The sequence below is a fragment of the Elephas maximus genome, chromosome 1, assembly GCF_024166365.1.
Source record: "Elephas maximus indicus isolate mEleMax1 chromosome 1, mEleMax1 primary haplotype, whole genome shotgun sequence".
NCBI classification, from domain to species: Eukaryota; Metazoa; Chordata; class Mammalia; order Proboscidea; family Elephantidae; genus Elephas; species Elephas maximus.
Genome location: NC_064819.1, coordinates 177,247,094 through 177,264,277, shown reverse-complemented (window position 1 = coordinate 177,264,277; position 17,184 = coordinate 177,247,094). Strand labels below are relative to the sequence as shown.

Here is a 17,184-nt window from a genome sequence, read left to right as displayed (position 1 = left end):
TTGGCAAATGTTTTGTTACATGTATCTTTACCACAATTTTAAAAAAATTGCATCTGCAATCTAACCCAGTGTATAAAGGTTAATGGGAATAAGACTTTTTTAATATTCAGAACTGTAATTATCCTATACCTGAGGTTTTAGTTGTTCAATCCGACATGCATTACTTTGCACGTGTCTGTGAATCATCTTCAAAGTTAATACTGTTTTGTGGTTTTCATTCCTACTAGAGTTCTCATAAATTCTCCCTAGTCTTGATTAATACAAATGATTTTTTTTTTTGGCATCAACAAATTCTATCACCTCACTATTCATCCCCTCTTCCAGATTGCTAATAAATATAGGCCGGAGGGGATGGCTTAGTGGTCTAAGCATCAGATTTGAAATACCTAGAGTCCCTGGAACTGCAGGTTTGAATGTCAGCAGAGTCAACCGAGCTCATCATTCTTCCAAGGTAGATAATGGAGTTCCATGCAGATTACTGTGTGGGGTCATTAGGACGAGATCTTTAAAAACTGAGGTTTGTTATGAGTGATACAAATCCCATGTGTTTTTCTGAAAGAGTGGGGGTTTGGTTCAAAGCTTTGAACAAAATTTCCCTCTAAGCATTTTGTATGGTATCTTATGTACTAGTTGGCATCCTCCTCCATGGAGGTCTCTGAACTCAGATAGTAGTACGACATTAAATTAATAAACATTATAGGAACCTTTTAGGAGAAAAATTATCTTCAAAAGAAATAAAATATGATGATTTTGTATTGATGACCACTGGTCCTGTGGCCACTCTATTGTTAGCGTGTTTTGATCTGTGACAGTTGGCCATTGTTATACTTTGTGCTTCCTTCGTAATTATCTAAATCTATAGAGTTTGAGAGATTTTAAATACTCTTTTTCCTTTACAATAGCCTTCAGTAAGAAAGGGTGTGCTACCAAGAATGCTGGAAGAAATTCTAAAGACTAGGCTCATGGTGAAGCAGTCAATGAAGGCTTACAAGCAAGACCGAGCCCTTTCACGAATGCTTGATGCACGTCAGCTAGGACTTAAGCTTATAGCAAATGTCACGTTTGGCTATACAGCTGCTAATTTTTCTGGAAGAATGCCCTGCATTGAGGTAAGTGATACACAAAAATACAGCTTTTTCAAGAGACTAAAATAGCATTAAATGAAGTCCTGTTCATTAAAGCGTTTTCTTCCGTTTTGAAACTTTAGACTAAAGGATTCATTTCCATGACAGTAAGATCAGTTTTTCAAAAACCAGGGTCCATATACATATTCTTGGGGATTTGTGAGTTTTCTCTTGGGGACCTTTTTATTTGTGTTATGTGTTTTTATTTTAATGATAATTTAAAATTTAGCATGCACATATTTTCTGTGTCATCTTGATGACCATTTTGTAACCAGCTATTGTTGTAAGGTGCCATCAAGTTGATTCTAACCCATAGCGACCCTAGAGGAAAGAGTAGAACTGCCCCTTGGATTTCCTTGGCTGTAATCTTTATGGGAGCAGATTGCCAGGTCTTTGCTCCCATGAACTGCTGGTGGGTTTAAATTGCTGTGGGTTCAAACCACCGACCTTTTGGTTAGCAGGCAAGTTTTTAACCATTAGCCCCCACCAGGGCTCCTTAACCAACTGTTAGCATATACTAAATTATTCCTTTTAATGTCTTAATGAAGATCTGATTATCGTTAGATTGGCTTGTATAAATAACAGAATGAACAACAATCATTTCATATTTACCAGCGTGCTAGTAGATATAAAGCAAAGCCTTTCTTTTGCAGTAATCAGTTGTATTTGAAAGACATTTTTCATGGAATAAGACTTCCTTATTGTTACTAAATTAAGGTATTAATTTGACATGAATACAACACAATATGATTGAGAAAAGAGTGGAGTAAACTCACTGCGTTAATGATCTTTTAATGCCGAATGAAGGCCAGGGACATCGTGGTATACCATTTATAGTAGTTCAATAAGAGAAAAGCAGTGAAAGGATAAAATCCCCACAGCTCACAGTAGGCACAGTGAACTCCAAAGAACTTGTGCCAGGCAATCAGTGGTATATTCACATTAAGAGCAACAGGACAGCATCCATTATGTAAAAATAATAATACTGTTAACTTCGATTTTTTAGTCATACTATTTTGTTTCTACTGGATAAATTTTGTTTTGTTTTACTGTAAAAGCTGTAAGCATAGAAGCTTATATCTGGTTTTATGTTTGTGTATTTTTAGGTAATATAAAAATACTTTGTCAGTACTGGGAGCTTATATTATTCTCATTTGAAAAACTAATCTATATGATCTAGTAGAAAAAGTGGAAATGATTATATTATTGATGTAGAATGGGGATATCAAGTCTTTTCTCAGGCCATTTTCACACTTCTCTCATTTTTCCCCTACCTCTCAATTTGAAAATTATTTATTAATGTATTTCGCTCATAAAGCAACATATATATGTGTGTGTATGTGTGTATATATATATATATATATACACACATACACACACATACATATGTACAAATATTTAAAACTTAGAATAACCATAATTTGGAAGCTCTTGAGCTATCAGTGGAGGTTTACATGTGGAGTTCTGCCAGGAAGTATGCTATTATTTAGCACAATGAAGGCTTATTGTCAAGCAACCTCTGCCTCTCTGTATCTCGACTTTTCAGATATTCTGAGGTTAATGACTGCAAACTTGCATTTCCCAAGTGTTGTTTTAACTTGTAAGTGAAATCATGAGTGAAGAAAGTCAGTTATCACAGAAAGGTCCTTTAGATTAAGTGAAAAGCTAGCACCATTGGAGTCAAAATGGAAACTGTCAGCCACATGGAAAAAGGTAAATGTGTTACTGACTATGGCCATGTGCTTTCCTTAGGGAACTCACAATCAAAAATAATGTGCCAGCTAGAAGGCAGTAAGGGACAGGAAAGCTGGTAATAGGGAACCCAAGATCAAGAAGGGAAAATGTTGACATGTCATGGGGTCATTAACCAATGTCATAAAAAAAATATGTGTACTAACTGTTTAATGAGAAGCTAGTTTGTTCTGTAAGCCTTCATTTAAAGTACAATAAAAAAAAAGAAAAGAATAATAATTACAAGTACACCAGGGTCACCAAAAGTACTATAAGAATTCCTATAAGGAAAAAATGGAGAATAATGTAGTTAAGAGTTGTAGGCCAATGCGTCTATACAGTTTCTATGAGCAGAAGCAACTCGACGGCACACGACAGTAGTTATCTGTCTTAGTTGGACATTGTCATTGGCTTATTTTAGAAATTTAAAATTTTATATGTTCACCTTTTTATTCTAAACTACTTACTGCTTATATTTATGAAAAAGCCATACACACACACAAGAATTTTTTTTCAACTATCCAAAGTTTGTCTCTTATTTCTTTTCAGAGAATTAATTTTTCTCTTTAAATATTTTTCTTACAATTTGGCTGGGTCCCCACCATGCCTGAATTGTGAAACCACTTATTTTCCTCTGTTTAAACCCAGTCTTTTGGTCCTGTACTAGAGTAAGGCTTTTCACATTAGGAACCATGGCACGAAGTAGCAGAATGGACTGTGATTTAATTAGCACTCCCTCCGTCTCTCCTCACCCCCACCGCATTGCCCTCAAGTCGATTCCAACTCATAGTGACCCTGTAGGACGGAGTAGAACTGCCCCCGTAGGGTTTCCAAGGAGCGCCTGGTGGATTTGAACTGCTGACCTTTTGGTTAGCAACCATAGCTGTTAACACGGTGCCACCAGGGCTCCTCCCCACCCCCGAGTGCTCCTGAATCCATCAAACGGCATGTGCTTCAGACTCATCCATCTCCTTTTCTTCTCGAGTACTTGTAGAAAGACTGATGATACTTCACGGCTTATTTTGTGTTCTATTTACATTATTTTTTCTTTGTTTCATTTTTTGGAATATTTAGTAAGGCAGTCCCAGGCTACAAAGGAGACCTGTTCCTAACTGTGTCTTGAAGTCTTTAAGTTGAATTGGTAGGTAAATCAGAACAGGTGCATATGGTTCTCATTTACCTTTACTTTAGTGGAAGAGAAGGCTCAGAGCCTTTTCAGTGATTTAAAAGCTACATGTGTAGCAAGTGAAGGTGATTGTGATGAAGAATCTCTGGCCACTAGGGATTGGCTGAATAGTTCAAAGAAGGGGCAAATTTACGTAACATTAAAGGGCAAGTAGGCGTTGTCTGTTTGAAACCAGGACTGCTTGTAATTGAATTTAAGCATTAATTAGTTAAAGTATGTTGACTTATACTGAACTGTGTTAAGAAATTATTTTTTATGTGTTTGTACCAACAGGTTGGTGATAGTATTGTTCACAAAGCAAGAGAGACCTTGGAACGAGCTATTAAACTGGTGAATGATACCAAGAAATGGGGTGCTAGGGTTGTATATGGTGATACTGACAGGTAATAGACTTTGTGTTATAGTTGTCTTTTGCATTTCTTTTTTTCTAATTTTTATTGTGCTTTAAGTGAAAGTTTACAGATCAAGTCAGTCTCTCATACAACAATTTATACACACCTTGCTATATACTCCTAATTGGTCTCCCCCTAATGAGACAGTACACTTCTTCCCTCTACTCTGTATTTTCGTGTCCATTCGGCCAGCTTCTGACCCCCTCTGCCCTCTCATCTCCCCTCCAGACAGGAGCTGCCCACATAGCCTCATGTGTCTACTTGATCCAAGAAGCTCATTCTTCACCAGTATCATTTTCTATCCCATAGTCCAGTCCAATCCCTATCTGAAGAATTGGCTTTGGGAATGGTTCCTGTCTTGGGCTAACAGAAGGTCAGGGGACCATGACCTCCGGGGTCCTTTGTCTTTTTCATTTCTTCATAATTACGTTCCGGTGTTTTAAATGGCTTACGTGTGATCCTTCCAAAAATTAGAGCCCTACTTAAGTCCTTTCCAATCCTTACGGTCTCATGATTAGAGTCAGCATGGGCCTTGGCTTTTACCAGATATGCCCTTAAGAGACAGAAACGTTAAGTCTCCTGACCACAGACTGGAAAAAATCCCATTGTATCCCCCCAGGGGAAACCCTGGTGGCGTAGTGGTTAAGTGCTATGACTGCTAACCAAAGGTTCAGCAGTTCGAATCCGCCAGGCGCTCTTGGAAACCCTATGGGGCAGTTCTACTCTGTTCTATAGGGTCACTATAAGTCGGAATCGACTCGGCAGCACTGGGGGTTGGATCCCCCCAGGTTATCTCTTAGCTAAGTAAAAAATGATCTATCTGTAAACAGAATACATACAAAGAAATTTGCTTTAAATATGAATGATTCCTCTTCAGTAGCTGCAGCTCTCTGAATGTAAATGTATACCTTAAAATAATTAAACTGTTTTCAAAGGACAGTTGCTAAAGCTGTGAGTGGTTAATTTTTCACCAGGCCCCAAAATCTGTTGGCCTTCTTTCCAGAAGAGTACCCATAGGCAAATACAGAGTTTTTCATTTGACTCCAGAGGGTTCTCAGACTGCCTGAGGAGTCCATGGACTTCATTCATGGACCAGCAGAGGATGAGAGAGGGGGGAGTGTTTTTGAAACTTAACCCCAGCTTGCTTGCTTGCTTTGATATTTTTCAGGTCCCAGTTATTTATGTAACATCTTACCTCTGTGGCTTACTAAAATTCTAGAATATAGCTATACAAATTTCTTGGGAGTCTGAATTTTTTTTTCATACTGGGGGCTTAGAGTCACAGTGTGATCACGCTAAGAGCGCTGTTATGGATTGAACTGTGTCCCCAAAAAATGTGTGTAGCAATTTGGCTGGGCCATGATTCCCAGTATTACGTGGTTGTCCTCCATTTTGTTATAGTAATTTTATGTTAAAGAGGATTAGGGTGAGATTGTAACACCCTTACTAAGGTCACATCCCTGATCCAATGTAAAGGAGTTGCCCTGGGGTGTGGCGCATACCACCTTTTATCTTAAAAGAGATGAAAGGAAAGCAAGCAGAGAGTGGGGGACCTCATACTACCAAGTGTCGAGGGACAGCCCCAGCAAGGAAAGACCCTAACTGTGCATCCTGGCAGATAATCCGAAGAACTGAGGAAACAGGCTGCTCAGCCATATCTTGAACAGTACCTGAGCCAATTTTTTTTTCCTTCTTTCTCTCCTTTCCCTCCCTGCCTCCAAGTAAGATCCTGATGTTAGCTCCCCAAATGGTTAAGTGTTAATCAAGGTTTCTCTAAGACTGTAGAAAACAAGTGATATTGATCTAAGCCTGTCAAATAAGACGAAGGATGGTGCCAGGTACCCCCTGAGCTGATGGGATAATGGCAAGAAAAGATCAACATGTTTGCGATAAGACCACCAAAACCAAACAGAAGAAAGAGAGTGCACATTCCACAAGTCCCTAAAAGTTATGGCCCCTTTTCCCTTAAAAACCCGAACCAATCAGTAGTCTGGTGAGACAGATGACTTTAGGAGGAGATCATTCCCCTCTGTCTTCATATACCGATATATCTAATAAAGCTCTTGCTGCCCACTTCACCCCTGTCTCAAGAATTGGCTATTTGCGGCAGGCGGCTCTAACTCGCGAAATTGCAGTAACACTGACACATAGCCCTTCCCGGATTCATATGTTCAGGGAAACTTACTGACACAGGCAAGCAGCTGCTCTCCAGTGGCAGCCGGCTAGAGTATTTTCCGCAACCACCTAGCAAGGGACCCAAGCTTATATACCATTTCATTTGGGACCAAGGCTCATTGTTTTTCTCCCACGTCCTTGGGCAGTCAGTGTTCCCAGGGACTTCACGTCCAGGCCCAGATGTTTTCCTTCTTGTTGCTAAGGCATTCTTCTGCCTTGGCCACTGGCCCAGTCATGCCACTCCCGGCCTTGTAGCTTAGCCCAAGTCTATCCTGAGTTCATCCCCAGCATGCTTCAGGGAAGAGCAAAGCTGATTCCATTAGGGAGGGGATGCATATAGGTGAATAGCATTACCCTACACCAAGAAAGCAGTGCCAAGAGCGGAGCACGTCCTTTGGACCCAGGTCCCTGCACAGAGAAGCTCCTAGGCCAGGTGAAGATTGATAAGGCCAACAGGGAGGGAAGCCTTCCCCAGGAGCTGACGCTCTGAATTTGGACTTTCAGCCTACTTTACTGTGAAGAAATAAATTTCTCTTTGTTAAAGCCATCCACTTGTGGTATTTCTCTTATAACAGCACTAGATAACTAAGACAAGCGCCAATCACTTTACAGTCTAATGGAGAAATACTAGATAATGCTGATCATTAAAAGTAGCTTCTGAGTGATCTTTGAAAAGTATTTAATCTTTACCAGTTTTTTTGTTTGTACAGTCAGCATAATCATATCAGTACAGAATGAGACCTTGCCTCTTCGCAGCAGCAGCTGTTTCTTCACCAGCAAGTGGGGATAGTCTCAGATAATCGAGGGCCAAAAAAAAACAAAACCAAATATGTTGCCCTCGAGTTAATTCCAACTCCTAAGGACTCTATATGGCAGAGTAGAACTGCCCCATAGTTTCTGAGGAGCAGCTGGTGGATTCAAACTGCCGACCTTTTGGTTAGCAGCCATAGCTCTTAACCAGTGTGCCACCAGAGCTCCATCCGGAGTCCAATTGTCAATATTCTCTACTGTTCCCTTTCAAAAGCCACTCCTTAGTATGGCTTTTGGGAATTTCACTGCTCTATAAAACCACTTCTGGTGAGTAGTCTAGCAAAATAAAACCCATTGCTTTCAAGTTGATTCCAACTCATAGTGACCCTGTAGGAAAGAGTAGAACTGCTCAGTAGGGTATCCAAAGTTAACTGAAATGTAGTTTTGCAGCTTGTTTGCAGCTCCTAACAAAATATTTACTGATGAGGAAAAGGTTACACATTTAATTATTGATTTTAATTCAGAGTCTATACATGTCAGTTGTTGACAACACATAAACGGAATCAAAAGTCAGCATCATTTTCACTGTAGTTATAAGGTTTAGCTTGGTCTCTGATCTTTAAGAGTTCACCTGGATTGTTTTTGCCTACAGTGTCTAGATAAAAAAAAAAAAAAAAGGCACAAACTTACAAAATATTAGAGCTGGAAGAGGACTTGGATATTATTTAGTACAGCAGCTTTCACACTTCCGGGAAGAACGCTAGGAGGCCTTAGAATGTGCCTTAGGCACTGCTTAAGAGCCAGTTACCGTAGGTGAAGAAACATATATAAAATCACCCAACTAGTCAGAGATAGAGCTAGATACTGATACTCAATGTTTTGATTCCTAATCGGTGTTTTTCTCCTTAAAACCAAAAAACCAACCCCATTGTCGTCAAGTTGACTCCAATTCATAGCAGCCCTATAGGACAAAGTAGAACTGCCCCATAGGGTTTCCAAGGAGTGGCTGGTGGCTTCCAACTGCCGACCTTTTGGTTAGCAGCTGAGCTCTTAACCACTGTGCCACCAGGGCTTCAAGTTTTTCTCCTTAGAAGACCAATAATGAAAAAAGTACAGCGCTGCTCTAGGGATAGTAGATAATGCTTGGTGGTAGAGAGTTCTCAACTGAGGATGAGAGGATCTGGATTCTCTCTCTAGCTGTACTCCTCCCGGTTGTGTGGCCATTAAAGTCACTTAGCTCCTCTGAGACTCAGTTGCCTCATCATCAGAATGAAGGAAATCTGATAGATGATGGTGAATGACCATTGCCTGCCTCCAATTTCAAGATTGGTGATTTGATAAATCTTGGGCCCAACTAAGGAAGATAGGTTACCAAAGCATCAACAGGACTCTGTTAGAAGGAATAAACAGAATAAATAGACAAACTATATTTCTTTATATTACAGTAGTTCAAACAATTATTTTCTGTAATAGTGGTCACTAGTGAAGCTGTCTAGAGTAATGATTCTTAGGCAGCATAGGGAAGGCATTTGACAGGACACACACCTCCACAGCAGCAAAAGGGCAGTGCAGATCTATAATCAGAATCTCTTGGGAAAATCACCTAGATGTAATTGAGAAAAGCCTCCTAGGTGATTCCAATAAACTGTACCACACCTCATATGAAAATTACTGCTCTAAATGTGTACTGGATCTCTCTAACCAGAAGATGTATATTATTTAACTAGATTAAAAGCATTTTTAAAAAAATAGAAACTCATTTCAAAACAGCCTTTTGCTTTACAGGCTAGTCACCTCCATTCTCCAAAATCTTCCATTAATCCTGGCCAGCTCTCATGAAATTTGGCTCCAAATCAAACTGGCCAGAATAGGCTAGATGGACTCAAACAAATCCACTAACACTACTGAGTAAAATCTCAAATATATACCCCATAATAATACCTTTAATTTTTTATCACCTTCATTGAGGTATAATTTTTAACAATGAGTGCACAGTAAATAGTCCAAGGAGTCTGACAAATACATAGGCCTGCATAATCAATCACCACCACATTCAAGATATAGAACATTCCTATCACCCTCGAGTTCCATCGTGCCCCTTTGCAGTCAATCCCTCACCATCATCCCCAGGCAACCACCTATCTGATTTCTATTAGCTTAGCTTAGTGTTGCCTATGCTAGAACTTTATAGAAATGTGTGTATGTACACGTTAATTTTGAAATGTTTGCATTCATCATTGCATCTGAACATTTTAAGCATAATCTTTCAGAAAAACAGTTGAACAGTTACATATAAAGTTGAGCATACACTTAACATATAACTTAGCAATTCCACTCCTTGCTATTTACCCAAGAGAAATGAAAACATATGTCCACAAAAAGAGTTGTATATGAATTTTCATTGTAGCTTTATTCATAATAGCTCAAAACTATAAATAACCCAAATGTCCATGAATGGATGAATAAAGAAATGGTGGTATATCCATAAGATGGAATACTACTCAGCAATAAAAAGGAACCAATTACTGACACTCTCACAACCTCAATGGATCTCAAAAATATGCCAAGTGAAAGAAACCAGACATATGAGAGTACATACCATATGGTTCTATTTACATAAAATTCTTGAAAAAAAACAAAACCAATCTATAGTAACACAAAGCAGGTCAGTGGTTGCCTGGAGTCAAGAGTAAAGTAGAGAATTATTGTAAAGGAGTGTAAGGGAACTTCTTAGGGTAACAAAAAAGTTCTACATCTTGATTGTGGTGGCTGCTATCCAAGTATTTACATTTGTCAAAATTTCATGGACTTGTACATTAAAAATGTGTTAGTTTTACTATGCATAAATAATACCTCAATAAAATTTATTTAAAAAAACAATCATTCTGTTGAAACAATAAGGCTTTATTGGTGTAATGAGCATCGGCTGGACCTAAAAAAGAAAATATTATTAAAAGTTCGAATCGTTCAGAGTATAGCCTAGCCTGAAGGCATAGTTAACTATTTAAGGCCTGTGTGTTCTGCCGTAGTGAATGTTAAAATTAATTCAAATTGAGACAATTTTTATTTTAAAGACCTTAATTAAAATTGAATATATACTCCTTTTTTTTTTTTTAACTTCTCATGTTAGGCAATAAGACAAGTTCTGTCTCCAATATTGGCAGGGAAGGATTTCCAGAGAAACCATCCAAATGGGATTTAAAGTCCAATATGAAAACATTTTAGAAATATGAGGTTGGTTTGTCTCTAAGGCTAGAAACATGTATCAGGAAATCATGTTTCAAGATACTGTTCTTTTCCACTATTTAATGCCTTTCCACTAAAACCGTAAGTGAAGATGAACTTTATAATCTCTCATTTAATTAGCCATTATTTTTGTTGATGTTCAGATTGAGTTATATAATGAGATATAAAATGCTATTATAAAGTTAACTGGATTATAGTAGACGGAAGATGCCCACTACTTTAGTTTTACCAGTTATTTTTGAGAAAATATCCCTTTTCTCTTGGTACTTTTTATCTGTATTAGAAATCCTTTCCTCTTGACCTGCCTACTGCTGGTGGGATTCTACATCAGGGGTATCTTTCTGGAAATCAGTTTCAACAGTATCTTTTTAAAAACCGTAGAAATGTTTATATGCTTTGCCCCAAAATTTTACTTCTAAGAATTTATCCTGAGCATATAATCATAAAATGTGACAAATAACTATTAACCCATTGCTGTCAAGTTGATTCCAACTTATAGTGACCCTATAGGACAGGGTAGAACTGCCCCATGGGGTTTACAAGATGATAAATCTTTATAGAAGTAAACTACCACATCTTTCTCCCACAGAATGGCTGATGGGTTTGAAATGCTGACCTTTCAGTTAGCAGCTGAGCACTTAACCACTGTGCTACCAGGGCTCCTTAAATAACTATTATATATGTAATATTAGCAAAAAAAAAAAAAAAATCAACAGCTTAAATTTTCAATAATAGAGATTTGGTTAAAGTATATCAATTGAAATACTATGCAACTATTAAAATAATGTAGAAAAAAATGACATGGGAAAATGTTCACATTATACCATTAAATGCAAAGAGTAAGTTACTAAACAGTTTCATCTGTGATCCCAAATGAGAAAAGATTTACAGACACACAAAATGTTTATAGTATCTTTTTTCTAGATGGTAGGATTACAGATGGCTGTTTTCATTGTGCTGTTTTGTATTTTCTAACTGTTCTTCAGTGAACATACATTACAGAATATATGTGTGTGTTTTGAAGTTGGGCAGTTCTGGAAAGAAATTCCCTCCCATGTTACAAGTGAATTTTCCATTTCTCTATAAGCACATTTTCTCATATTTAATGATTCATATAACTGTGTGCCATACAAAGCCTTATGCCCAGGACCTTCTTAGCTAGTCTTCGTGTAACTAAACTAGAAATACTGGATGTCTTAAAGATCTGTAACTAGATATACCATGAGTAGACTAAGAAAGTGTGATAAAACATCAAAGCTTAGATAGGAAGCAACCTAATAAAGATGAGTAAGAGAAAAAGGGTTTTCTTTGGTATTAAAGTATTAGCCAGGAAAGTTACTCTCCATGAAATATTTTGTTATAATTACGTTCTCATTACTTTATCTATATTTAATCCCCTTAGTATGTTTGTGCTACTAAAAGGAGCCACTAAGGAGCAGTCTTTTAAGATTGGTCAAGAAATTGCTGAAGCTGTAACTGCTACCAATCCTAAACCGGTGAAATTAAAGTTTGAAAAGGTAAGAGAAATGTAATACTGATAATCACATGTAAAATTCAGATACCTTCTAAAGATTTCTGACTTCTTCAGTGTGTTTTCAGAATCTACAATGGGTCCTGAAAAGTTTTAAATATTTTCTCTCCTGTTCTTGTTGTTAGGCGCCGTAGAGTCGGTTCCAACTCTTAGCGACCCATTGTACTATAGAATGAAACACTGCCCAGGCCTGCACCATGCTCACAGTCATTGTTATGCTTGAGCCCATTGTTGCAGCCACTGTGTCAATCCATCTCCTTGAGGGTCATCCTCTTCTTCGATGACCCTGTACTTTACCAAGCACAATGTCGTTCTCCAGGGACTGATCTCTCCAAGTAACATGTCCAAAGTATGTTAGACGTAGGCTTGCCTTCCTTGCTTCTAAGGAGCATTCTTGTTGTACTTCTTGCAGGACAGATTTGTTCGTTCTTTTGGCAGTCCATGGTATATTCAGTATTTTTCGTCAACACCACAATTCAGAGGTGTCAGTTCTTCAGTCTTCCTTATTCATCGTCCAGCTTTCACATGCATATGATGTGATTGAAAATACCATGGGCTGGGTCAGGTGCACCTTAGTCTTCAAGGTGACATCTTTGCTTTTCAACACTTTCAAGAGGTCTTTTGCAACAGATTTGCTTAACGCAGTGCGTCTCTTGATTTCTTGACCGCTGCTTCCATGGGTATTGATTGTGGATCCAAGTAAAATGACAACTTCAGTCTTTTCTGCATTTATCATGATGTTGCTTTTTGGTCCAGTTGTGAGGACTTTTGTTTTCTTTATGTTCAGGCGTAATGCATACTGAAGGCTGTGGTCCTTGATCTTCCTTAGTAAGTGCTTCAAGTCCTCTTCACTTTCAGCAAGCAAGGTTTTGTCATATGCATAATGCAGGTTGTTAATGAGTCTTCCTACAATCCTGATACCCTGTTCTTCTTCATATAATCCAGCTTCTCGGATTATTTGTTCAGCAAACAGATTGAATAGGTGTGGTGAAAGGATACCACCCTGACGCACACCTTTCCTGTCTTTAAATGACACAGTATCCCCTCGTTCTGTTCCAACAGCTGTCTCGATCTATGTACAGGCTCCTCATGAGCACAATTAAGTGTTCTGGAATTCCCGTTCTTTGCAATATTATCCATAATTTGTTATGATCCACACAGTCGAATGCCTTTGCATAGTCAGTAAAACACAGGTAAACATATTTCTTGTATTCTCTGCTTTCAGCCAACATCCATCTGACATCAGCAATGATATCCCTGGTTCCACGTCCTCTTCTGAATCTGACCTGAATTTCTGACAGTTGCTTGTCGATATGCTGCTGCAGCTGCTTTTGAATGGTCTTCAGCAAAATTTTACTTGCATGTGATATTAATGATACTATTCGATAATTTCCACATTCACTGGGAGCACCTTTCTTGGGAGTCGGCATAAATATGGATCTCTTCCAGTCAGTTGGCCAGGTAGCTGTCTTCCAAATTGCTTGGCATAGACGAGTGACCGCTTCCAGCACTGCATCCATTTGTTGAAACATCTCAGTTGATGTTCCATCAATTCCTGGAGCCTTGTTTTTCACCAATGCCCTCAGTGCAACTTGTACTTCTTCCTTCAGTTTCATTAGTTCCTGATCATATGCTCTCTGTTGAAATGGTTGAATGTCAGCCAGTTCTCTTTGGTATAGTGACTCTGTGTATTCCTTCCATCTTCTTTTGATGCTTTCTGCGTCATTTAATATTTTCCTCCGTGGAATCCTTCAGTATTGCAACTCAAGGCTTGAATGTTTTCTTCAGTTCTTTCACCTTGAGAAATGCTGAGCATATTCTTCCCTTTTGGTTTTCTATCTCCAGGTTTTTGCACATGTCATTATAATACTTTGTTTCTCAAGCTGCCCTTTGAAATCTTCTGTTGAGTTCTTCTCCTTCATCATTTCTTCCTTTTGCTTTAGCTACTCGATATTCAAGAGCAAGTTTCAGAGTCTCTTCTGACATCCATTTTGGTCTTTTCTTTCTTTTTAATGACCTCTTGCTTTCTTCATGGATGATGTCCTTGATGTCATTCCACAAGTCCTCTGGTCTTCGGATTGGTGTTCAACACATCAAATCTATTTTTGAGATGGTCTCTACCTTCAGGTAGGATATACTCAAGGTCGTACTTTGGCTCTCGTCAACGTGTTCTAATTTTCTTAGGTTTCAACTTCAACTTGCATGTGAGCAATTGATGGTCTGTTGCGCAGTCAGCCCCTGGCCTTGTTCTGACTGATGACATTGAGCTGTTCCATCGTCTCTTCCCACAGATGTAGTTGATTTGATTCCTGTGTATTCCATCTGGCAAGGTCCACGTGCATAGTTGCTGTTTATGTTGCCGGAAAAAGGTATTTGCGATGAAGAAGTCATTGGTGTTGCAGAATTCTGTCATGCGATCTCCGGCATCATTTCTGTCATCAAGGCCATATTTTCCAGCTAACACTCTTCTTTGTTTCCAACTTTTGCGTTTCAATCCCCAGTAATTATCACTGCATCCTGATTACATGTTTGAACAATTTCAGACTGCAGAAGTTGGTAAAAATCTTCAGTTTCTTTATCTGTCACCTTAGTGGTTGGTGCATAAACTTGAATAATAGTCGTATTAACTGGTCTTCCTTGTAGGCCTATGGATATTATCCTATCACTGACAGCATTATACTTCAGGATAGATCTTGAAATGTTCTTTTTTGATGATGACTGCAATGCCATTCCTCTTCAAGTTGCCATTCCCGGCATAGTAGACCAAATGATTAACCGATTCAAAATGGCCAATACCAGTCCATTTCAGCTCACTAACACCTAGAATATTTATGCATTCCATTTCATTTTTGATGGTTTCCAATTTTCCTAGATTCATACTTCGTACATTCCACATTCTGGTTATTAATGGATGTTTGCAGCTGTTTCTTCTCAGTTTGAGTTGTGCCACATCAGCAAATGAGGGTCCTAAAAACTTGACTCCATCCACGTCATTAAGGCCAACTCTACTTTGAAGAGGCAGCTCTTCCCCAGTTGTTTTTTGAGGCTGCTGGATCTTTCTTCCTAGTCTGTCTCAGTCTGGAAGATCAGCTGAAACCTATCCGCCATGGGTGACCCTGTTGATACCTGAATATAGGTGGCATAGCTTCCAGCACACAGCGACTTGCAAGCCCCCACAGTATGACAAACTGACAGATATGTGGGGGGTCTCTTCTGTTAGTTTCATATAATTTTCTCAAAAATGTTTTAATTATGTCTTTATATAAGGAAATGATTTTTCTAGTTATTGCTGTGTAACAGACCACCCCAAACTTAGTTTTATTTTACTCAAAAACCATTTCATCATGCTCACAAATTCTGTAGATCAGAAATTAAGAAATGGCACAGCAGGGATAGCATGTCTCTGCTCTACAATGCCTGCATCCTTAGGTGAGCTGAAATTACCTAAATGTGCTCACTCTCATGTCTGGTGGGTAATGCTGGCTGCTGGTTGGAACATCAGCTGGGGCTGTCAGCTGGAACACCTACATCTGGCCTTGGGGCTGCTTGGGCTTCCTCTCACAGCATGATGCCTGGGTTTCAGGAGTGAGCATCCCAAAAGAAACAAAGCAGGCAAAGCTGTTTTGCTTTTTATGACCCACTTTAAGAGTAACACAGAATCACAAGTCTATCTGCATTTAAGGAGTTGGAACATACTAGAGTCACATTGTAAGAAGACCATATAGGATAGGAGATACTGTTGCAATCATTTTTGAAAGGTATAATCTGCCACAAAGACCTTTAACTATTTTCACTGTCTAAAATTTTAGAAAGAGCAAGAGAATGATATGATCAGAACTGTTCAAGGAGGATTAGCCTTTCAGTCGTGTGCAAAATGAATCGGGGAGAGGAGGATTGCAAGAGAGGATACCTCTTGCAACCTTTATAGCCTGAACTAGTGTAATGACAATAGGGAAAAAAAGAAGGTACAATTCAAGAAACATTGAGAAAAAAAAGAATAGGAAGTGATTATTTTAGGAGAGCAAGTATGGAAAAGATAAAAAAGGGGAGAAAAGAATCAAAGGTGACTTCCAAATGTTTATCGTGTACCTACTCTGAACCAATAATTATGCCAGAAGAGATTGAAAGCGGGCTCAGATATGGCATCTGCCCTGAAGAGTGAGCAGTCTAAGTGGGCAGCCAGGCGGGGGGAGAGAAAAATGAGAGAAGAGTGATGAATGTTACTCTTAAAGTTTGTAAGGTTCTGGGGCTGCTCACCTGGTAGAGTGAAGAGCATGCTGTGTGTAGGAATTAACACCATATACAAGAATTAACTCAAAATAGATCACAGACTTAAACATAAAAGCAAAACATGGAAAACTTAAATGTTTGTTGAGGGTTCTGCTGCCCACGTTCATAATCAATACTGGTCTATAGTTTTATTGTATTGTCTTTGTGGTTTTGGGACAAGAAAGGGCTGGCCTCACAAAATGAGTTGGAAATGGTCCCTCTTCTGTTTTCTGAAAGAAAAAATGTGTAAGATTGGTAAAATTATTTCATCCTTAATTGTTTGTTAGAATTCACCAGTGAAGCCATCTGGACCTTTCTGGAAAGGTTTTTAACTACAAATTCAACGTCTTTAATAGATACTGCAATATTCTAATTTTCTATTTCTTCTTGTGTCAGTTTTGATAACTTGTGGTTGTCAAGAAATATATCTGTTTCTCCTAAATTGTCAGATTTATTGGCATGAACTGTTCATATTTCCTTGCTATGATTTTAATATCTGTAGGATCTCCAGTGATGTCCCACCTTTCATTTTTGATATTGATAACTTGTGTTTTTTCTTAATCAGTCTAGCTAGAGGTTTATTAATTTATTGAACTTTTCAAAGAACCATTTCATTGGTTTCCACTCTATTATTATTTCATTCCTTCTACTTACTTTGGGTTTAGTTTGCTATTCTTCTCCTATTTTTTAATTTGAAAACTTTAATCAGTGATTTTAAATCAATCCTTTTTAAAGCATTTAAAGCCATAGTTTCTTTCTAAACACTGCTTTAGCTGCATG

At 38.4% G+C, this 17,184-nt stretch overlaps 1 protein-coding gene across 3 annotated transcripts in view; it reads left to right on the top strand.

Annotated features, from left to right (window-relative positions):
* Positions 1-17,184, top strand: part of REV3L (REV3 like, DNA directed polymerase zeta catalytic subunit) — a 210,824-nt gene that overhangs the window by 179,133 nt on the left and 14,507 nt on the right. For all 3 annotated transcript variants that reach the window (XM_049899056.1, XM_049899045.1, XM_049899065.1), the window contains 3 exons: positions 903-1,109; positions 4,315-4,424; positions 12,007-12,121. In XM_049899056.1, the coding sequence (XP_049755013.1) occupies positions 903-1,109; positions 4,315-4,424; positions 12,007-12,121 (432 nt within the window). The remainder of the gene's footprint in view (positions 1-902; positions 1,110-4,314; positions 4,425-12,006; positions 12,122-17,184) is intronic.